Source organism: Ambystoma mexicanum, chromosome 1q (genome assembly GCF_040938575.1).
Source record: "Ambystoma mexicanum isolate Mex_15411 chromosome 1q, UKY_AmexF1_1, whole genome shotgun sequence".
NCBI lineage: Eukaryota > Metazoa > Chordata > Amphibia > Caudata > Ambystomatidae > Ambystoma > Ambystoma mexicanum.
The window spans coordinates 237659613-237682827 of NC_090922.1; the positions used below are offsets into that span (position 1 = coordinate 237659613).

Genomic DNA, 23215 nt, shown 5'->3' on the forward strand with positions numbered 1-23215 from the left:
ATTATTTGTTAACCTTTATTGTATTCTTCTATTCTATCTTTTGCACCAAACTCAGTAGTGCTCTAAATGTACCACTGATAAATCAATGTCCACAGTGTCCTAGCGAGTCACCTGAGGGTGTAGGACGTGTCTGTGTGCCATCCCCAATGGGTATCATCTGATTTAGAGAAACGTAGTGTGTTTTGAAGTGTATTATAAGTGTTCTATGTCTCACACTGGTCAATTGAGACAACCTTGCTCTGAAGCCTCCCTGCACGCAGTGCAAAATGTTTAATGCCTTTTAACTATTCTTGTAGGGCTTTCAAGATTGTGTGTGAAAACAGTTGGCAGTCTATAGTTTATTACTTGTGATCTGCAGAGGGTTAATTCTTGTATATAGGTATAACCAGTGGCCCAATTAGGGCCCAGCTACGTGTTAATGTAGCTCCATCACTGTAGGGAAAAAGGAAATGGTCACCAGGAGAGCCATAAATGGTTTATTGTATGTGTTGTATGCTTTCTACTGCTTCATGTACTTTTTCCCAGTGGGCTGTACTCCTCCCAGGGACCATGTGGAGTGTTGAGGAGCAGAAAAAATGGATTGGTGGTCACCCAAGGTACTATGGACTAGCCCTGTTTGGCTGAAGAGAGCAAAAAAAGAACTTTAGGACGGTTGGAATAAGGGGCTGGGGAAAGAGGAGCAGAAAGACAAGCCTGAGACTCCCTGTGGTCCGCGCCCCTCCAGAGTGTGAAGAGTCCTGTAAGCTAGGTTGTGTATGCCAGGAGTGGCCCAGCGAGGGGGCAAACCCCTGGGTCATGTGTGTGTGGGGACGCCCAAGTGTAGAGGCCCTGAGGAGCAGTTTGGGTCTAAAGGGTTAAATACACAAACTATGTCGACAACCTAGAGGGGAAGGAAACGGGCAGTGCAGATAGTCTTTAGGCCCCTTCCGACATCGACAATACACCTAACTAAGAGGCAGTCCAAGCCCTAAGAAGAGAGGAGCCTTGTGCTCAATAGTACATGCAATGCAAGCGCATGCGGTTGTTCCAATGGGCAAAGTAGGGTCTCTTAAGGGGTCTCTAGCAGCTCGGTAAGGTGGATGAGGCGATACAGAACAAGTTCCCACTATTCAGGGAGGACGTCCACTTGAAGGCAGAGGCATTTCCAGAGAGCAGGATGGAGTTGCTAGCTTGCACTAGCAGTGGAAAAGAGAGGGGCCCCAAGGGCCACTTGTGTGTAAAAATGGGACCTTGCACTAGGGGCCACCAGTTAGGGTAAGGAGAACTCGCCAGTCCCCGACGCAAGCGGACCCAAACTTCGCCCGTTCAGTCCACTCGGGTTGCAGTTTCGAACACAGCAAAAAGGACGTCTCTGCGGCTTTCAGTTCCTGAGATACAGCGATGATTACCAAACGGGACAGTGGCGATTTCTCCGCTCCGGGTGGATGAATCGACCCAGTTTCACTGCAGCAGGCTTCAGGGGCAAGAGGGTCACAAATGCAGCATACTTGCAAAAGACGTTGCCGCAGCAGGGCAAACACGGTAACCGCGTTCACTCCGGTCCTGGTGCACTCTTCTCACTTCAGACCTGGCAATGGCAAGTGGACGAAATTCGGTGTGAGGGTGCCGGGGACAGAGCTAGCATTATACCAAGTTTCGAGGGCCTCCTCGAAACAGTAGCGGTGACGGAGCAAAGCAACTGGGTAAGCTGATCAGCCCACTGGTTGGCCCAGGGACACTTCTGAGAAAGCTTATTTGCAGGGTTTGATGAAGGTGCCAAGATTAGTTGGTCCCACTATTCCAATGGGTCGAATCGTCTTCGCAGACCTTCTAGGACGACCAGATGCAGAGGGGTCCCACGGGACGACAGCGGGCTCAGGGTGCCAAACCTTCCAGCGTTTCCTCGACTTAGCTTTGTAGTTGCAGGATACTTGGATCCTATCCTGAATTCGGTGAAAACTCAGGAGATCGACATGGTATGGGTGTTTTTGGCCTCCTCTTATCCAAAGTTCCTTTCACGCCAAAACAAAGAGGACCCAATGAGAGATCTGCTCACAAACACACACTCCATACGTGGACCAATCACGGACCACAGTGGTCCTAGTCATTCATGGCACTCCAGACTCTCTGGCACCCAGAATGTCTATTGGACTCGGACGTTCCAGCCCACATCCTGGAGACATACACACAAGGCATGCAGAAGCCAGCGAAAGCATTGGGTTTCGCGGGAAAGTGCATGACCAAATGAGGACTGACCCGGGTCGACTCTACCTGGGGAAGGTGAAGGGGCAAGATGGCCAAAGGACAGGACAAAGAACCTTGTGGCATGGCCATTTTGGAGCCAGGCCACCTATTTGTGCCAAGCGTGGTTAACGCGGTAGGAAAGGGTTAAAAATAATGCAAAAAGATGGCTGCCACCAGTCCTGTCAATGACACATTGTCATGATCTCTGCTTCCAAAAGGTCAGGGTTTTCCCAACTCCCTTGGAAGCAGATCCATAACCCAGGTTCCGAGTGCCAACCAGTCCCAATTGGGACCTTTTGGACCCAGTCCTGGCGCCAGTGGCACCAGGCTCATAAATATGCCCAGTCCCAGCGCTGGAAGCGCCGGGCTCATAATGCTTGGGTGGACTTACCTTCAGCAGACCATGCTGCTTACTTGCCTGCCAGTTGAGCCTCTGATCCTCTTCTGTTTGGAACTACTTTTCCTGTTGGGTGGGGCTGGAGCCACTCCCTAGATTCAGAACACTGGAACTCTTCTGTAAGGCAGGAACTCTTTTCTTACCAGGAACTCTTTTCTTACTTAGGCGTGGCTGTGGAAGGAGACACCTAAGCACTACAGGAGGCTATTTAAACCACACCCGGTGGATGAATCTTGCTTTGCGTTATTCTGCAACCTCTGCAGCAGAACGCTCATTGTGTCTTCTGCATCCGGTCCTGGGCCTAAGGAAAAAGGCTTACCATCCTGAATCCAGTCTTCAGCAACACCTATAAAGACAAGAAAGAACAGGTTAGCATTCCGGCATCTGAAAGGCAAAGGCTTACCTACTCTTCGTGCGCTCCGGAGGTCTTCACACTGCATTCCGGCATCTGAAAGACAAAAGTTTACCAACTCTTCGCACGCTCCGGAGGCCTTCGGCGCTGCATCCCGCATCTGAAAGACAAAACAAGGTGCGTTTAAAGACATTGGGGAACTTTAATACTCACGTGCCATTACTCCTTTCCACATCTAATCCAGTGGGTATTCCGGCACCCTGCAGCCGCTCCGAACTCGTACCTGCAAAATAAAAAGACAGTTAGATCGCATAGTGAAGCAGGCAACAAGCGCTTACTTACGTGCTTCCAGGCGCTTCTATTCATCACACGGGCTCCATCTTCAACTCACTTCAGCCCGTCATCCGCCATCGCCGGAACCCTGCAAAACAAGAGACATCATTACTAAAGACTTTAAAGACATTTGAATGACTCGAAACTTACCGTTCGTGCAGTAAACGACGGACAGCAGTCCCCTGAAGTCAAGAGGCCTGCGCTACCTATCCAGTGAAGAAACTGGTTACAGCACCCTGCCCCGAGGCAGATGGCGAGCTCGGCATTCACTTACCTAAGGTGAGAGCGTTAACCTTTGGGGGTCTACAGGAGAGGAGAAGAGGAAAGAGATAGGGACACCCCAATAACCCCAGTTCATTAACCCCATATTTTCTATCTGCAGACATTTTACTCTACACGTCAGGCATACAGTGCACAGAGGTCCAGCCCAAAGAGCCAACCGGGTGCTACACATCATCTTTGAAGATACGGTAGTCGCCCAGTCAAGACCGACGCCTCTGCGAGAATCAGGTGAGCGTTACACACATCTGCACAGTTCATAAAAAGTCCAGAGAGAGTATCTAGGGCCTTGGGAAATGACTATAGACCCAAGTGTGCTATATGGTAAGATACATTGCACACTTGTTACATGTTGCACAAAAGTTGCAACACGGGTTAAAGGACTAAGAGAAACAAAGTCTCCCAGTACTGACTGTTTTAAGGGCATGTCGGTTTCCCCATAAAAAGTGTGTGAAAGCCCAGAGGAGTGCAGCTGAAGGCTGTGCTTCTCTGGCAAAGTCAGTCAATGGTGTCTAAACAGCAGCAAAAAGTTTGGGGGTGTACACATGGGAAAATCTACATACAATTATGAAATCTTTCCTAAGAGGCGCGCCGTAGAAGATCAACATCCCATGCTCCAATGCGCAATGATAAAGGGGTTGGAAAATGCCTCACTATCCCTAATCTAGGAGGAGTTTCCCAACCTCAACCAACACTAATGTGTCTGTCCTTTGTCAAGATGTCCAAAGTAAAGAAATATGTTCTGTGTCCGAAATCTTATCCTGGCCCTCACACTCTAAAGCTAAATCTAAGGTCTGAAGGATATTGTCTGATTCACAGAATGCACATATGTTAAAATCCAACCAAAATGATCCAAGTGGACAATGTTCATAGTTTTGAAATGTCTCCTTTCCCCAGATTCCTTTGTTCCCAAATGAAGAGTTTGAACAATGAATGACCTAGTTCCTTGTAACCCAAGAGGATAACTCCCTCCTCTTGATGGGTTCTGTGAGGGGTTGGAAAAAAGAGGCGGACACAAAGTTGTCATGATTTCAACATTAGCCATTTTTATTCAAATAAAAAGGGGTTTGGCTAAATGTTTATCTGCTTCCGATCCTAATGAGGGTGCCTCTGCTGATTAAACTAAAGCAAGCTGTCTTTGTGTCCAAAATGTATCTGACCCTCACATTAAAAGGTGCAAGGTAAATGCTTGTTTCCAAGTCAACAAAAATGTGCACAAATCCAAATGTGTAATTCCAACAAAGCAATCCTTGTGTCCAAGGGTTTGTTCCCTTCCCCTGAACTATTTCAGCAAAAGTGTTGAAAATGTTCTGTCCCAACAATGTTCTGTTAAAGTCAATGAAAATGTGTCTTTCACAAAATTCTTTCCTCAGGTTGGCAAAGCAAATGTCTTTTCCCCTGGGCAGGACAAAGACTGATATGCAAATGGATATTTCCCATCTGTGAAAGGCACAGTGAGTAAAAGCAGTGGCTGCGAACTCTCAAGTGGTTAATAACCACTGAACAGGTTATCATGTCTGTTCTTGCGAGAGAGGGGCGCCCGCTACCTTTGTAAAACTATGTCTTTTCCACAACACTGTTTGGAGTATAGCAAAACAAAGTCTTTTCTACTTTGCAGGATGGCAAAATGTTTAACTTCAACTACTGCTTCATTTTTGAACAACTGTTCAAAAATGATTTCCTGGTATGCTCTCCTGCCAGGAATTTCTCAATTCAACTTTTAGATATCCTGGTGTACTCTCCTGTAAGGCATCTTTAAATTGATCTTTTCCTTTCCTCTACCTTATGGATTCCTCCCTGCCAGGAATTCCCCCCCCCTTTCTGGTTCTCGCAGATCCCCTGGTGTACTCTCCTGCTAGGTATCTTTCCAAAAAGGGCTCACTGCCTGATGCGTGCCTTTCTCCAGGTCTTTCTACAATGTTCACGTTTCTTCCAAGTATAATACAGTTGTACTTCTTCACTGTTTATACCTTCTTGACTTCAGGTATTACTTGATCCAACTTCCCCCGTATTGGTATCCCATATATGGGGGCTTGTTCAAGTTCTGTTTAACAACTTCAACTTTATCTCTTGGTTTTGGCAATGCTTGTTCCACGGTTCCCCAAATTGACATCTTGTATAAGGAGATTTGTATCACTTTCGTCTTTCAATTCTACTTAGTCGGTATTCAAAACGATCACCCAAGTGTTCATAAGTCTGTTGGCTCGTCTTGGGGGTCCCCATCTTCTCTGGGTGGACTCACTGGTGAACCGTGCATCTGTGGCGAAGGTTTACTGTTGGGAATGCTTCCCCTGTTAGGCAGACTCTCGTTTGTTTCCAACATCGGCTTTCCACCTGCAACCCCACAGAACCGCATCTTCTTCGGTCTTGCATTGGCTGCCTTTATCCTTGAGGTCCTTCCAGGGCACCAGCTGTAAGTTTATTGGACTCCCGGTGCTCCAGTAAGGTACGCCTCCAGGTGGCTCCCTGTAAGCATTCTGCTCTTCTCACACAGCTTCTCTCCATGTGTCTGCCTCCTCCTTTAGATCGGCTTCCCCCTCTGCTTTCTCTGCAGCACACCTCTTTCCTTCAATTGCAGATGATATTCAGGTTGAAATGTCCCGCGCGGCTGATTGTAAACCTGACAACTAGACAGCATGTTGAACTTGATGTTACTTTCACTCCACATTGACTCCTTGCCCCTCTTCTTCGTCTCAGTACTTAAGGCTTTCTGGGATTTGGCGTCCAAAAAATGTTTAAACCATTTGAAGTTGGATTGCTTTATACAACCATAATAAACAGTAGATGTTAACCCCTTAAGTGCTAAGGACGAGGTATATCATCCTTGACATTACGTTTGTATTGCCAATGACGAGATATCTCGTCCTTTTTGGCACTGCATTTTGTGTGATCCCATAAAGCAGGGATCACACAAGTAAAATCCAACCCACGGGCTATGTGAGGAGGAGGTTCCTCCTCGCGGCCCGGGGTTTGGATTTCCTTAAGTTTCATGTCAGCATGCGTAATGCACACCGACGTGAAACTGAAATTTTCACTGTGGCAGCCATTTCGGCTGCCGCAGCGAAAAGAGCAGGTGTTTCCTTCTTTTTCTTCCTTGATCTGCGGCATTATTGTGCTGTTCAGATCGAGGGAGGTATTGTTGGAAAGGGGAGACTCGCCCCTTTCCAACAACACCTTATTCGAAGCATTGCTGGGCGCGGATTGCTCCATTTGTGCCCAGCAATGCCACTAGACCACCAGGGATCTGTTTGTGAAGTGGGGGGGCTGCTTACTGTGTAAGCAGCCCTCATCCACCCCCCCCCCAGCTCCATGGCCACCAAAGCATGGGGCAGCACATTTTGCCCCCTCCCCCGGGGGCGGATGGGCACAGTAATGTGCCCATCTGCCCCTAGGAAAGGGGCAAAAAATAAATGAAAATCAGTTTGGGGTAGTGGGGCCACTAGACCACCAGGCTTTTTATTTAATGAAAAGGGGGTGGCCCTCTCCCCCCCCCCATCCTAAGTGGGTGGGGGCCCCCCTCATGTAGCCCTCCCTGGGGGCAGATTTCTGCCCCTAGTAAGGTGTACATGAGATGCCCACCCCATCCATTTGGGGTGGGGAGGGAGAGGACCACCGGAAATCTTTGAACGCCCCCCCCCAAGCTTGGGGCACTACATTTTGCCCCCTCTTCCTTGGGGGCAGATGGGCACAATAATGTGCCCATCTGCCCCTAGGAAAGGGCCAAAATAAAAAAGAGGGTGTTTTGGGTGGGGGTAGGGGGACATTAAACAACCAGTGAATATATATGGAATGAAAAGGGGGGGGTGGCCTTCTCCTCCCAACCCCAAATGGATGGGAGGGGCACCTCATGTAGCACTCCCTGGGGGCAGAATTCGGCCTCATCTGCCTCCAGGGAGGGCTACATGAGATGCCCCCCCATTCATTTCGGGGGGGGGGGACCGCCAGAAATCTTGGCACAGCCTTCCCACCCCCGAAGCATGGGGCAGTACATTTTGCCCACCCTCGGGCCAGATGGGCACAGTAATGTGGCCATCTGCCCCTAGGGTAGTTGCAAAACAAAAAATATCAAAAACAAAAAAGTTGTTGGTGTGGTTTGGGGGTAGGGGCACCAGTGACTTATGTAATGAAAAGGGGGATGGCCTACCATGTGGGTTGACCGTCAGCAAGCCCAGGCTGCACCTCTGGCTGTGCTGTGTTACAGATGTCTCCTCTGGGGAGGAATGGGGATCCTGCCGGGGCTCCCCGGGAACTGCTGCTGGACTTGGTGATGGTCGACCCACATGGAAGACAAGGTGCCCAAGGCCGGAGGCATCACCTCCGACCTTCCTGGAGTTCTGGCTGGCCTGCGTTACAGCTTTTCCCTCTTGGAAAGGACAGGGACCCTGCCGTGGCTCCCTGGAAATGTCGTTGCACTTGGGGATGGTCATCCCACATGGGAGACAGCCGCCCAAGTTCGGGGACATAACCCCCCGACTATCCTGGAGATCTGGCGGGCCTGCGGTACAGCTTCTCCCTGCGGGAAAAGATGGGGTCCATGCCGGGACTCCCTGGTGGGGGAAAAGCTGTAACACAGGTCAGCAAGAACTCTAGGACGGTTGGAGGTGATATCCCTTGCCATGGGCATCAGTTTCCCATGTAGGTGTACCGTCCCCAAGCGTAGCGGCAGCACCAGGGAAGCCCCTGGCAGGGCCCCCTCCCGTCCCCAGGGGGAAATTCTGTAATGCAGCCCAGCCAGCGCTCCAGGATGGGCGGGGGTAATTTCCCTGGCCTTTTGGGCTGTCTCCCATATGGGGCGATCATCCTCAAGTGCAGCGGCTGTCCCAGGGAGTCCCAGCAGGGTCCCCAACCCCTCCCCGAGGGAAGTTTTGTAACGCAGCTGAGCCAGAGCTCCAGAATTTGTCAGGGGTGATGTCCCTGGCCTTGGGTGGCTGTCTCCCATGCGCTTTCTCGGCGTTCCTGACCAAGTTGGATGTTGCTCTGGCTCCCGCGTCACTCTGCTCTTGCCGGCACCTCCAGTAGGCGTTAGGGCTTCAGTCGGCTTATCAGCCTCCGCAGCTGTCAGGATGCATGTCTTGCTTCCTCACGCTTCGTTCTGGTTTCTGCAGATCCTCCCTAAACATGTTGGTCACTGTGCTGCCCTCTCGCTCCATGTAGCTGCTTGGGCTTCCACGTCGCCGCCAGTACCTAGCTCTGTCCTGAGCTGTAGTACTCCATGCTTCTCTTCCCAGCATGGTTTTAAACCATCCCGGGCCAATCTAATTTCCCCAGTGACTAGACCACTATTAGTGGTTCTCATTAGGAGTAATCAACATTGCTCCTCGCCTCTTCTTCGTCTCAGTTGTTTCCACACTGTTCCTTATGTGATGTTGGGGAAGCTGGTGTTGAATCTCATAGGGAGTAATCATGACTGCTACCTGCCTCTTCCTTGTCTCCGTTGTTAATTAACTGTTTATTCGGTGATATCGTGGAATACTTGAAGTAGACTTGGAAAGTAGTTTGAGAGAGAGTTACAATATGCCATCAAGAAATGAGTAAACATCTCTAGAAGGCAATTAAGGGGGAGTGTGTGGGGGGGAGAGTATGTGACATACTTACATTGTCATCCACCTGAGGCGCACCCCCCCTCACTCCCCCCTCCACACCCCCCCAAATGTGGGCCTCCCTCATTTAGCCGCCCCCAGGGTCATGATCATGTAGCGGCTGCCCTTCTCTGGACACATGAGGAGTGATGACATCAGATTCATCACAGTGAAGATTAGTGCTCAAGCCAGCGAGGAGATACTAGCCCACTAGCATTGGCGAGTAGTTTATCTGCAGGGGCGATTACCATTTGCATGCTACTCGACCTTGCTAGCGAGTACGGGAATGTAAGAAACCTTTTTAATTTGCTGCAAACATACTTTGCACTAAATGGCAAATACAAGTTTCACTATACATGCTTGACAGAATTGCACCAAATATGAAGTGTGCTTATGGCTACATGCACCATTTTACAAAAAGCGCCTGTAAATAATTTGTCACCAGTCACCTTGGGGCAAGTGCATTGCTCTTAGATGGAGTATGTAAACCAACGAACTCGCCCTGCAGGTCTAGTGGAATGGAGCCCATGAGATGTTGAGGGATCAGCTAGAAACGCCTTCCCTACCCCCCATTAATCCAGTCCACCTGCAGTCTTGAAGTTAGAAAAACACTTTTTAAAGTACTGTAATAAAAACCCTCAAACTATTTCTTTATCGGACTCGTGAGATTTTTTTTTATAGGTTATCCGTGTTGGTGGTCCTTCCCTGCCCTGGGGGCAGGTGTGTGAAAGGGCCATCGGGCCAGGGCAAAAACAACTGGGCTTCACGGGTACAATCACATTGTTTGTTCAGGTGCTTTAGAAAGGGGATACAGAACCCCTGCATAGACGTAAATAACTGGGCTGGGATCAAATTTGGGCCTGATGCCTTACTAACAGGGAGCTTTAAGATTATATCTTTTGGTTTGGTAAAATACACTATTGACTTCAGGAACTCAAGGCTCCATCATTTATACTTGGCTTTCTTCTGTCATTTTCATTTTCTCTCAAGGGTCTGGTTTCTGATAACCCATTAATAATTTGTTTTTGATTGTGTGTTAAACCTTGATCACTCTGCTAGGTGGCATTTGGTACGTTTCCAATAGGCAGAGGAATTACTGCGTTCCACAACAGGATTTCCGTTCGCTTTTAATTTCATCATGTTTTCATTTTCTTTTTGAATTCTTGGCCTAAGACTTGTTGCAGATGCCTTTTGATGTAATTAATTTATTGGCTTGGGTTCACAAATCCGGACCGTATATTAATTAATTAGCTCATATTGTGAGCTGTCCGAATGTGTGATTCTTAGCAGAAATTGTATTTTTTTTTTTTTTTTTCTGTTTTGATCAAGGCCTTTTATCTTTTTTATGTTTGTCAATTTTAGGTCCTCAAATTATGATCGAATTGGCATTTTATTGCCTAGGTTTCAGCAATCTATGGAGTTGAACCAGTTTGCAATGAATTTACAATGCTGAATGCATTCTAAATGGTCAAGTGTAATGTTGATGTAGTACAAGAATGATGGCCTATACACATTCCAGTTAGGGTGTGCGCTGTGTTGCACAGCTGTACTGCATATCCATGGGGCATATGAAGTTTTACTGATGACACTGGCCTTGGGTGACACTGGGCAAGATTACATTGACCTTGGGTTTCCACTTTCTCTTCAGTGTAAAATCATGAAATTGCTTGTTACCAACTGATTTATTATACAATAAGCACAGCTAATAATCTGAGTTGAATGAGTTCCATTACTGTACAGGTGCCACAGCTTTAAGGAGAGTACAAAAGTTCTGCCTTACCTACGAGCAGTTTTAGAGGACCTACAATCAGTTACATCCTGCTCTCTATCAAACCTTTAAATGGAACCCGCGATTTTAAGTTTACTTAATTACTTGTTTTTCCCCCACTTTTAACTGGTATGATTGTTATGAGCCTGATAAAGAAACTCAAGGGAAAATTGGTTCCAGTGTGATGGCCAGGGTCCAGAGTAGGAATGGAGTGAATAACAAGCTGCTGAGATCTGTTCCTTTTTTTTTTTTCTCCTCCCATCATTCATGTTGTCACGGCTCGCTCCCTTCGTTCCCATCCCCGCCACTTGGGGGCATGTTCTGGGGTTTATTCCTTACTGGACATTTCCTTCGAACCCTATGCTACAGTGCTCTGATGAATTGGGAGCGTTAAAACCTTATTTTCCCAGTTACTTCCCTTCCGGATCCATTCCTGGTTTTTGGCAGCCAGCATGCTATTTAAATCAAATGACTATGTTTCCCAGAATGCCTTGGCTCACTGTTTCACCTCCTGCTTCCCAGAATGCCTGGTTCACTGCTTCATCTCCTCCCTGGCATCCGGCATGCTATTTAAATCAAATGACTATGTTTCCCAGAATGCCTTGGCTCACTGCTTCACCTCCTGCTTCCCAGAATGCCTGGCTCACTGCATCATCTCCTCCCTTGCAGCACAACGTTGGGAGGAGGATAGGCAACACCCGTGGCTGCAGGTGCAGCAGGCGGCACGCCTGAGGGGTGTGCTCGTTAAGCAGCTTTAAAAGCCTCAGTTTGCTTCAGTCCGGCGCTGGTCATTGTAGCAGTGTTCCTGTTGTGACTAGTCCCTGTTTCCTGTACTTAGTTTCTGTGCCTTGTACCTAGTTCCAGTTCCCTGTTCATAGATATTGAGCCATGTATCTATTTCCAGTTCCTTGTTCCTAGTTTCTGTGCCTTGTACCTAGTTCCATTTCCTTGTTCATAGATATTGTGCCAAGTATCTAGTTCCAGTTCCTTGTTCCTAGTTCCATGCCTTGTACCTAGTTCCTGTTCCTAGCTTTGTGCCCAGTTACTAGTTCCTGTATCCTGTTCCTCTGTCCTGGATTTCGGATTTATGCGCTTATTTGATTTATGCTTTCTGAATTTCCCTTTCTGTCTTCCTCTGTCTGCAGACAGCCTTTCTCTGTACTTTACTATTTGATGCAGCCCAGTTTGCCAGTGTTTTCTGTCCCTTTATGCTGCCCTGGTTACTGAAAAGCATGATGTATTATTATTTACTTTCGTAGAATTAGTTACTGCCTTTTCTCCTTGGATTGGGTGGGAAAGGTTTCCTTTTGTGATATCATTTTCCCTTTTGCCATAGTATGCCTTCTTCCTTTCTTAACACATGTACGCACCCTCTATCTTGTGATTTGTACAGTATCAGGCTCAAGTATTTTCCTCTGAACCGGATAAACACACTTTCACTATGCCTGGTCTGTGCAGATAATTACTTGCCTCTTCCATTGGACTTTTGGGATGCTTTCCAATGGCATTTTGACTGTTTAACATGGAAATAGCATCTCCTCTTTTAAGATTGGTCCTTTTGCACATGGTTAAAACGATCGCATCCATGACATTGTAATAACTCAGCAGGTATGATGATCAGAAGTATTTGCTATGACATGGGAGTGGCTTCACTTAATACTGGAAGGGTTGGCTGAGTAGTCTTTTTGGGAGCGACCTGTGAAAACAGGCTAGTTATTGCTTCTGTTGGAACTTGAGACAAACTTCCAGTATCCTAAAGTCATAAGGGAAATACATTCTTGAGGTCTGACATTACCACCAGGAAGGCACAGCTCCCCCCTCTCCCCTATGGTGGATTTCTGCAACTCATGGATCTTAAGTAGTCATTAGAAAAACGGTCTCTGGATATCAACCTCTCAGTTTCTCTTTCTACTTCCCCTCAGACTGACTTCCAAGTCATTGTTTATTCTTCTATCAGCATAATCAATTTGTTAGAAGTGATGTTGGAGATAGAAACGTTCAACACTGCCCATATTTTATCATTCAATTACTACGAATTACTTATTCAATAGCACCAAGCTTACTCTTTACTAGCACTGCCAAAATATGGCCTTTGATTGTTTAATCACTAGGCTGGGTGTGATTATTATTTATTTATTTATTTTTTTTTTTGGGCCAATCCAGACACGTTGATCAGGTTTGCTGCAGAGATGAATGTGACTTGTTCACTGATAGCACAGCGAGTAGAGCTCTCGCTTTGACATCTGTGCAAAGCCTGCTGATGCAGGTTCGAATCCCGGCAGGGCCAAACTCGGCCTTTCATCCTTCCCAGGTCTATAAATGAGCACCACACACCTTGGGTAATAAGCAGTGCTCAGATGCCTGAGGGTTCACAGCGCTATACAAATGCTAAATTATTATTATTTACCTAGAAAGTAACCTTGTAGTGTGACAATATTGTTTTCCAGTTCTTTAAGAGGTTCATGTCAAATGCCCCAAACCAGGCCCCTACTCCTGCACTAATGCCTAAGACCGTATCACTTTCTGATGTTTTCACTAGTTCCCAATCCTTGTACACATGTTGATTTTTATCCTACTCAGGTGAATGAAAGGGTGCTGAACAGGCTGCATCAGGTTGAGAAGATCACACGGAAGCTGAAACACGAGAGAAGGTACACTCGCTGTTCATTCTTTCATGAGGAACGTCTGTGTTTTTAAGGTCTCTACAGGCACTTGCATCTCTTTCACACAAAATAGGGTACCCCTGTTTACTACCATGACAAAAGGTGAACAGAAATCTTACTACATTTTCAAGAGGATAGTGGAATTTAGTGTTTGGGTCAGAGTAGAAAATCCAGTAATTGATGTTTGCAGTTCATACTGAGAGGCTCCAGTGTAAGAAGAAAGTATGGGTTCTGTATGAAACTATCAGTTCAGTCTAAGAGACATGCACAGCTGTCAGTGTTGATCATAAGATTCATGAGAAATGCATCGGCTATGGCAATATAATCTTTCTAGAAATTAACATTTGATAAAATGTTCTGTTGAAAACACAGAAAAACAAGAAGCTGAGCTATGGAGAGACATAGGGGTTGTATTTGGCATACAGATCTATTTAAAATGGATAGTTTGAACTGCCAGTAATGTACATCAACACTCTAGAAGATATCATTTCTGAACAGTTTAGCTTTATATAAAATATACTAAGCCTTTTGTAAGAACAAAGAACATTATTCCAGATCTGGGCTGAGCAATTGCATTACCCCACTCGGTGGCCATAACAACAAATTAACATACTAAAAGGAGACTAGACTGCTGGAGAGTGATGAAACAAGTTTTTGAAGTGTGAGTACATTACTTGATATTTTTTGACTTAGGAATATAGCAATTTTTTATAGAAAATGAAAAGGTAACTCCCATTCCCAATAATGGTATTTTTTAGCTAGCCAAAATCGACTTTAACTCTAATATACTTCTTTTCCCATGGAAATAACATCCTATTGGCAAATGTCTAGAAGTGTGTGTGACCAAGGCCAACCCTGTTTTTCATATTGGTGGGGTGATTTTAACCTCCAACTTCTACCGCTCCCCAAGATGAGTATAAGGAAATATTTTATTTTTTCTGCTTTCCCTCCATAGACCTCTATGGAACCCCAAACATTTTGCTCTTTTGACCTCCTCCTGACCTTTAAAGGTAAGTACATAATTTTTGGTCTTAGGTTTTAGGAACCGTCTTGCCAGTGTGCCAAACCGCCAACTATCCGGACCTAAATCCCGATGCCCAAACTGACCTCTGCACCAGCAAACCCTATGCCCCCAACAATGGAACCAAGGCATGTAGTAAGTGGGCCCAGCAAATTCAGAACCCTCTGAGGTGATTACTGATGGAATCTAAGTACAAGGGGTGAGTTTATACCGGTTTCTACACACCCCTACATCATAGGTTTTAAAGGGCGTGAAGTCCAAACCCTACCCTTTCCTTGCGTGGTTGTGATCTGTGGATTTCTAGCCAAGGATCTTCCCCTAAGGTGATGGGATTGAGAGAAGACTTCCCAAGAACTTTGGTTGCTTTGTTTTTCACTACTTGCAACAATTACACCTATATATTGCCAACACTTGTCCATCCTTCTTAAAAGCCGCCCAAATCCCTACAACGGGTTAATAGTGTGACCTGTGACTTTTAGGGCACTAGGCCCATCTCCTTTAGCAGGGTATGACTTAACAACAGATGACCTTCTTTTTATAAGGCAGTATAATTGTGTTTTTCTGTTCTTTGAATTACTTACTTGATTTCTAGCTGGTGTATTACTTATCCTTGTTTACTTCACTTACTTTACTAAATTTACAGTTTTCTAGTATCTGATTTAACTGTGAAAGTAAAGTGTTGGTGCAAGGGCAAGCTGGATGTACATATGTTCATAGTAGATATTTCTATGTACCTGTGGTTTTTATTGTAAGGCCTCATAAATATAACTGCAATTGTATACATTCAGCCTAACTTGAATTATTAAGAGTGCTGTGTGTGTGCTTAACAGATCCCCTCACCACCCACACGCTCTTAAGTCTAGGTCTTACTGCTCAGGGACACTACCTATAGAGTTTGTCTAGAAATTTGTGTCTTTCCTTATTGACCAAAATATTGTGGCCTATTGGAATCCGCCCACAGGGTTGATTCTGAAAATCCATCTTAATGAGCAGGATGTTAAAAGAGGAATCTCTGATATGGGATATCCCTGCAACCCCACTCCACACCAAAAACTAAACGCCAGCAAAAATATGCCCTACAGATAGCCTAGGTAGTGTTTAAATCAGGTGGAAGGGCCTTTAATGGCAGAGCTACTGAAGACAACAAGACTGTGAGGGCTCCAGTCAGGAGAGGGAGCGGGGAAGAAGAGTAGGAGAGAAAAGGCAGTCACCAGAGCAAGAAACTGACGGAACAAGGAGTGTCAGCAGCAGAGTGTGGGTAATTGTTGCATTGTGACGTGTAGATCCTTGCTGATTCTGACAGCGGAGTCTGGGTTTTAGAAGTGCTGTGTAAAAGCATTGCTTAGCTATCTTGGATGAGGACTAGACCACCTAGCATTTTTCTGTTTCAATGATGCCAATGTATTGCCAAAATCATCTTGTACCACCTCCTCTTCTCACAACAATGCCACAAGCACCAGGTGGGTAATAAGGCGAATGGTCCTGTGTCATTATGCCCCTTCCCAGGGCCCAAGGGCAGACTTCAAAGGCTCTAGGCGATTAAAACGATGGCGTAAATGAGGAGCATGTACATTCAGCCCAACACATAAGGGGTGGATCGGCCACTTTTACTCCCTAAAAATTGGCAAATACTCCCCCAAAAATAAAAATACTCAACAAAAAATAGGAAACCAACATATAGGTTCATGTCTTCCTGCTTTCACCCAGAGATGTCCATGGATATGTTTGGGCCAGTAGTATACATAGTTTTACAGGTAGATACTATTATTGCTGCCTGATTCGGTGAGGTAAAGATGAATCTTTTATTGTGCAAAGAAATATTTATTAGAAAATAAATTCTGTTTTACAGTTAAAACATTTTGGCACGCTTATAAAATACTCCCATTGGGAATATGACTTACATTTTTACTCCCTAAAAAATCATTTTACTCTCAACTTTAAAAAAATGAGGAGTAAAATGAACCCAAATTCAAAATGGAGCACTGGGTACATTCATGATGGGTTCCCAAATATGTTTGCGTGGACCGTATCTTTTCCAATCTATGAGATGTTGCAAGGAGCCCCAATTGAATCTGGAGTCATTGATCTGGGCAACCTCATATTGCTTCCTTTAGAACTTTAGGAGGTGTGGAGGCTCTCACAGACAAGGCACACCTACTAGATGTATGCATTTTCCAGTTTGAAGGCAAAGCCAACCAAAATGTAACAAATTATTTGCTGGGTGATCTGGGAATGTCCCATGAAACGAGATGCCAACTTGGATGTGGTTAGTTGTTCCAGGGGTGCTGCATAGCCAACCACACGCTGTTCCCTACTTTGTAGTCGGGACCATCCTTTCAATGGGCATCAGTGTATTTCTTCGTCTTTTTGGGGCTTAGTAAATTGCGTAAAGCTTCCTTGCATCACTTTTGGAGATTCATGATTAGTTGAGCTACAGAAGGTATTTTCTCCATAGATGGTGTTATGGGGAAATGCTTTCCAATGATGGATATAAGTCTAAGAAAAAAGGACTGATTTGGATCGAAGTTTGTAGGCGAACTCCGCTGTGGGCAGGAGATTCACTTAGTCATCCTGAGCAGCAGAAGAAAACCAACAAAGATATTGCTCCATTGTTTGACTTAACCGTTCAGTCTGCACATTAGATTGAGGCAGGAATCCAGATGACATAGATCTTTTTTATTCTCTGGAAGTTGCAGAGGATCATCCAAAATTGGGGAGTGTTGACGATATGCGGTCGGCCATTATGCCGGAGAGAAGGCCCTTAATACTACATATTTACTTTAGAAAAGTCTGTGGCATCTCTGGATGTGGGCATCTTTCCTAAGCGAGTGACATGGGTCATTTTGGCTGCGAGTCCACCATCATTAGTGCTGGATGGCTTTTAGAAAGAGATAAATCAATGACGAAATCTGTTAAAATTACTTGCAGCAGGCATCTCTGGCTGTAGTTGTTCCCATGCTGGGTGAGAGCTTATGTGTTTAGCATGGGCGAAAACAAAGCAAGAGGAGATATATAAGCTGTTCTGTCTTGTTTCATGGTATACCACCAAAAACTTCTATGCAGCATGCCTTGGGTGGCAGATATAATCAGTGTCCTGCTGGTAAGGTATTGTTGCAAAGAGACAGAAGTTGATGTAGTAACTTGGCTGAAGGTACTACTAGGCGTTTACCCAGGAATAACAAGCCTTCATGGAGTCTTTACGGTTTCAGAGGAGTTATGTTCTCTTCCTTGAGATACTTTCCAGTATCTTGACATACTGATGGGAGGAAGGAGGACACCGAATAGATTAACATTTTCCCCATAGAGTTTCAGGTCAGGTTCTTTGAACTCAACATTAGGTTTCTTAATGTGTTGCAAAAGGATGTCTGGTGGTATGTTTTGAAAACCCTATATGTATGTCACAACTAGATTTTTTGGCACAAAGTACTATGCCCAAAGTGCTTGTCGGCTGTTGTTAAACTCCAACATCTCACATTCTTAAAATTCCTATGTTCAGTTCAGACTTCCACTCTGTGTCAAGCACCCCATGGCAGATAACTCCATCCAGTACAGGAATGTTTTGTAGCCAAGTCCTTCTCCAGGATTGTACAATGTATGGAATGTTTTGTAGCTAGAAGTCCTTCTCCAGGATTGTACAATGTATTTCACCAAGTCCTTCTGCAGGACTGTATCATTTATTCCACTGTCAGTGAGAGCCTTGGAAAGTTAGGCTATTCGGTGTTCTTCACCACCGTTCTGACATTGCTTTAGAAATGCTCCAATGGGTAAGACAGACTCCTCAGACTACAATAAATGAGCAAGAGGTATCTGGCTGGTATAACAGAGGGGCAATTGAAAAGGATTGTTTTAACAGGTTGAAGGATGTTTGTGTTTATATACACCACTGGAACTTCACTCCCTTAAGTAAGCGTGTGATGGGTAAGACCCTTTAAGAATACTTTGGGGCAAACCTTCTGTATTCATCTCATTCCCCTTTTGTCACAAAATGGGACCCCGATATGGGAACAATGTGGCATGGAAAATGCACTTCATGGGTTTGACCAACAAGTTTTCTGTCAGACAGTGGTGCACTTTACGAGCATGTTGATTGTGTTCTTTGGGTGTGCTGGAGTACTTGGAATACATCACTATGACCTCCAAATACATGGTGTGGAACAGAAGGACCCAAGAAGAGATGGTCCGTAAATCTTAGAAATAAAGGAGCATTGGCCAGTCCAAAAGGTATCACTCTATTGGTAGTATCTGTATGGTGTGCAGAAGACCGTCTGACATTCATCTTTTTATTATTTTTTTTTTATGTGAGATTGAAAGAGACATTTCAAGAAAACTATAGTAACCAGTGTAACCCACCATAATGTCAAAAATCTAGGTCATCCCTCGTACCTAAAACCCCCGCCTCTCCCTCCAGCCACCTCCCTCAATCCGCCCCCCCCCCACCAAGCTCAAACACATTCAATGGCGCAGTTCTCCCTCATCCATGTCTTGAAGGATATAGTCCTCATTATGTCTGTCTTACACCCTGGCCGGCTCCCTTCAGGGCCTCCTCCTTCCGATTCAAGTTCCATTCATTTGTTTTTTCAACCTCCTTTTGTTTCCTTCAACCAGTCCCCATTTAAGCAACAAAGAACACCGCTCATCCATCCTATCGTGCACTGCCGCTGTCAGACTTTCCATTATTATGTTATGCACTTTCCCTTCCCAAGCTTCTTTCGAGGAGAGTGTTTTGTTTTTTCCAACCTTGGGGTAAGGCCAGTCTCCCTGCCCTCAGCATTGCCTCACACATCTTAGGGAGTCTGTATTCTTCCCTGTCTTTTTGCAGGACCGCTAATAAGGATTGTAACCGGTCCAGGGATAACGCAATCGCTGTGATCTCTTCCATCCAACTCGGCACCTCTTTCCAAAACACTTGCACCTTAGGGCAATGCCACCACATGTGGGCCAAAGACCATGGACTCTCACACCCCCTTGGGCACATGGGGGAGGCTCCCGCAAACATCATAGATAATCTTGGGTGATCTCTATGCCAGCTCATTAGCATTTTAAAGTTGTGCCCTATTGTAGAGGTGAACAATCCACCCTAGAAAACAATTTTGTAGATGCGTGCACACTCTTCCCCGGAGATCTCCCGCACTAGAGCCATCCAGTACCTCTGGTATGTTTGTCTCCCTTGCAGACCCATCTCATTCATGGCTTTGTACAGCTTAGACGATATACCCTTTCTTGTTGTGGATATGTCGATGACCTGTTCCACTGCTATTAACTCTCTCGTCACCAATCCACTCCACTTTGGGTCTGTCAGTGTACCCTTAATGCAGAGATATTCAAATACTGAGATGGAGTCCCTTCTCAGTACCTCCCGCACCTTTGCATACTCCCAGAAGACTCCTTCCTTGAGCAACTGTCCCACACCGTTCTAGGCCTGCATCTGACCACATCTGCGGTTGAGCCAGTCCCTGATAACCTGGGTCGAATCGGGTTCCCCATATGGAGGACATGGCGGAGGGCCACGTTGTATACCCCTTCAACCTAAACCCCCTACCCCCTTATCTCAGGGTTGCCATTTTTACCTTTGGCGTCTTGTTTTTCCAAATGAATCTACAGAGCTCTCCCGTAACTTCCAAGAAGAACTTCTCCGGAAGCTGCCTTAGGATGGCTGCGAAGAGGTATAGCAGTCTGGGGAGCATGTTCATTTTCAGTGAGGTCAGCCTACGTAAATATCAATGGGTCTCATCTCTTTAGGTCAGACGTCAGCTGGGTCCGGAAGGGGCCATAGTTCGCCTTAATCATCTCCAGGTTCCTTGTGATTTGAATTCCCAGGTACTGTATGCTCTTCTGGTCTATCCTCGTACCTTGGTATCTCCTTTTCGGATCGAGGAGGAGGCTCTTCTCTAATATCGGCATTATTCCTGACTTCCCTACATTAATTTCAAGCCCAGAGAGGTGGCCGTACTCTGCGATCTGTGACATGAGTGCAGGGAGGGAAACCTGAATGTTCGTGAGGTAAGTCAGTATATCGTCTGCAAAGAGCGAGAGTTTGCACTCCATCTCCCCCCCGCTATGCCCTTGATTTGGTCATTTGCCCAAATCACTATTGCCAGGGGTTCTATGGCTAGGGCGTACAGCAATGGGGACAGGGGGCATCCCTGTCTAGTACCTCTTGTTAGGTCAAAGGTGTCCGCGAGACCCCCATTTACCTGGACCCTTGCCCTGGACCTATTGTAAAGTTCTGCCACCCATCTCTGGAAATTCGTTCCCAACACCATCTTCTTCAGGACTTTCATCATGAAGGGCCATTTGACCCTGTCGAAGGCCTTTTCTGAGTCGAACGAGACTAAGCAGGCTTTCTGCCCCTTTGTGCCCATGGATAAGGTTCAAGGTCTTCCGGATGTTGTACGATCCCTGCCTTCCACTAATGAAGCCCACTTGGTCTCCATATATAAGAAGCGGTAATCCCACCTCCTCCAATCTCATTACAAGGATTTTCGCCAAAATCTTTACATCCCTGTTGAAGAGGGAGATGGGGCGGTAGGAAAAGCACGTGGTAGGATTCTTCCCCTATTTTGGAATTTCTACGATAGTTGGTAGCAGCATCATAGAGAGCAGGGCCTCCCCTCTCAGGCACGCATTAAACACCTTAACCAGACACGGGGCTACCCCTGGACCCAAATTTGTAAAATGTCATCAAAGCCATACTCCCCAGGCACTGACCCTGACTTCATCCCCTTGATGGCCCGCAGGAGCTCCTCAACCGTTCGGGTTCTGTAAGCTCTCTACCATGTCCTTTGGAAGCCCCGGGAGGGGCAAGCGCCCCACAAAACTCGCCTATCTGTGCCTCCCACCTCCCCCACCCATTCTGAGGTATAGAGGCTATAGTACCTGGCAAATTCTCTCCCAATGCTTTTAGTGTCATGGACGGACTCCCTCTCTTCTGTCTAACTAGCCCCTATGGGTCTCCGCATTTTCTCCTCCCTCAGTCTCCAGGCAAGGATCTTATCCACCCTGTCCCCTTTCTCGTGCTATTTCTGTTTAAAAAAAAAAAATAGGAGTTTGGGTCAGGATGGCCCTTAGTTGTGTTTTATAGCGTCAGAGTTCCTTCGCATCTGCGGGTGATATATACACCTTCCCCGGGTGCCCCCGGCTGTATCTGTTCTATTTTCTGACGGAGCACTCTCTCCTTCTCTTCCCCTCTCTTTTTTTTCCTAGAGCCTATCCTTCTCAGGATCCCCCAGATCATCGCCTTGAAGCCTTCCCAGACTGATTGAATCCCCACCTCTCCAGTATCGTTGAAGAGGAAATACTCCTTAATTCCCTTAAGTAATTCCTGTTGCACTGCCTTATCCTTTAATGTGGAATCATTACATTTCCAGCCCCCTGTGCTCCCTGGCCTCCCCTTTTTCACTACAACTCTCACCATATGCGAGAAGGAGTCCTCTACCGCCGAGTAAAGAGTACACAGCCTATTCCCCCTCCAGTACTGGCGTGAAGGAGTCACACAAGCCCAGCACCTCATTTACCTGTTTAAAGCGTTACGAGTCACTCCTATTAGTCCTGGGCATCTGCCGCTCCCCCATCCTCAGTTTTGTTTTTTTAATAGGGTCGATCGCCATATTAAAATCTCCCCCCAACCACAAGTTGCCCTTCCACAAATTCAATTATTTTTTCCCTGACCTTCTCCCAGAATTCACATTGTTCCACATTTGGAGCAAACACAGATCCCAAGGTAAGCTTGGAACCATTTAGCTGACCTTTCACAAACACGTACCTCCCATTCGGTCGGCTAGGATAGATTATAACAGAAAGCCCAGTTGGTATGATATCAGGATAGCCACCCCATGCCTCTTGTTGACTTCAGAGGCCATAATCCCCCCTTCCCCACCTCCCGGGATCGTAATCTAGGTTCACCACTCTTCTGCCAGTGCGTTTCCTGGAGGCACATCCAGTCCAGCCGGGCCCTCTTGAACTCGCAGAGTACCAGTGACCGTTTGTTCGGCCACTGCTATTTGCCAACCTCTGAGAGCAAACACCCCTTGAATACCAAAAACTGTTCCCCTTAACCCCACCACCCCCCGCCCGACGGCCTCCAACCCTGTCCTGATTCATCACCTCGGACAGGATTAAATCACCAGAGGTCCTCCTTAACCGCGGAGCACCTTAACTAAGCTCTATTTCTCAAGCCCCCTTGTTTTGCCCCCTATTTCAACCTATAACAACCAACCAAACTGCCCCCCCCCACCCCCTTGCCAAACATACAAAAACTCTTAACCTGGCCACCGAGCAAGTTCCCCCAGATCAAGTCGGACCTGCTTGGGGGTGGGGGGGAGTGGAGTTTCATGAATTTGCTGGAGCCCGGGACTTTGCGTCTGTTGGGCCCCTTTATTCGCCATCTCCTGTCTCCGTAGCTCTTATCCTCTCGCCCTGCATGCATCTCCTCCCAGCAGTTCTCCCATGACCCTTTGTATGTCCTCCATTTCCAGTTTGTAGTTATAGCCGTCGACTTCTAAGGATAGGGAGAAAGGGAACCCCCATCAGTATCTCGCCCCCTTCTCGTTCAGCCATTTCATTAGGGGGAGCATTGGCGCCTCTTTGTTAGTGTGAGCGAG

At 46.4% G+C, this 23215-nt stretch overlaps 1 protein-coding gene across 2 annotated transcripts in view; it reads left to right on the forward strand.

The window, feature by feature from the left end:
* The window catches only part of TFPT (TCF3 fusion partner), a 310340-nt gene that overhangs the window by 107879 nt on the left and 179246 nt on the right, over window positions 1-23215 (forward strand). For both annotated transcript variants that reach the window (XM_069637997.1, XM_069638007.1), the window contains one exon: window positions 13512-13582. In XM_069637997.1, the coding sequence (XP_069494098.1) occupies window positions 13512-13582 (71 nt within the window). The remainder of the gene's footprint in view (window positions 1-13511; window positions 13583-23215) is intronic.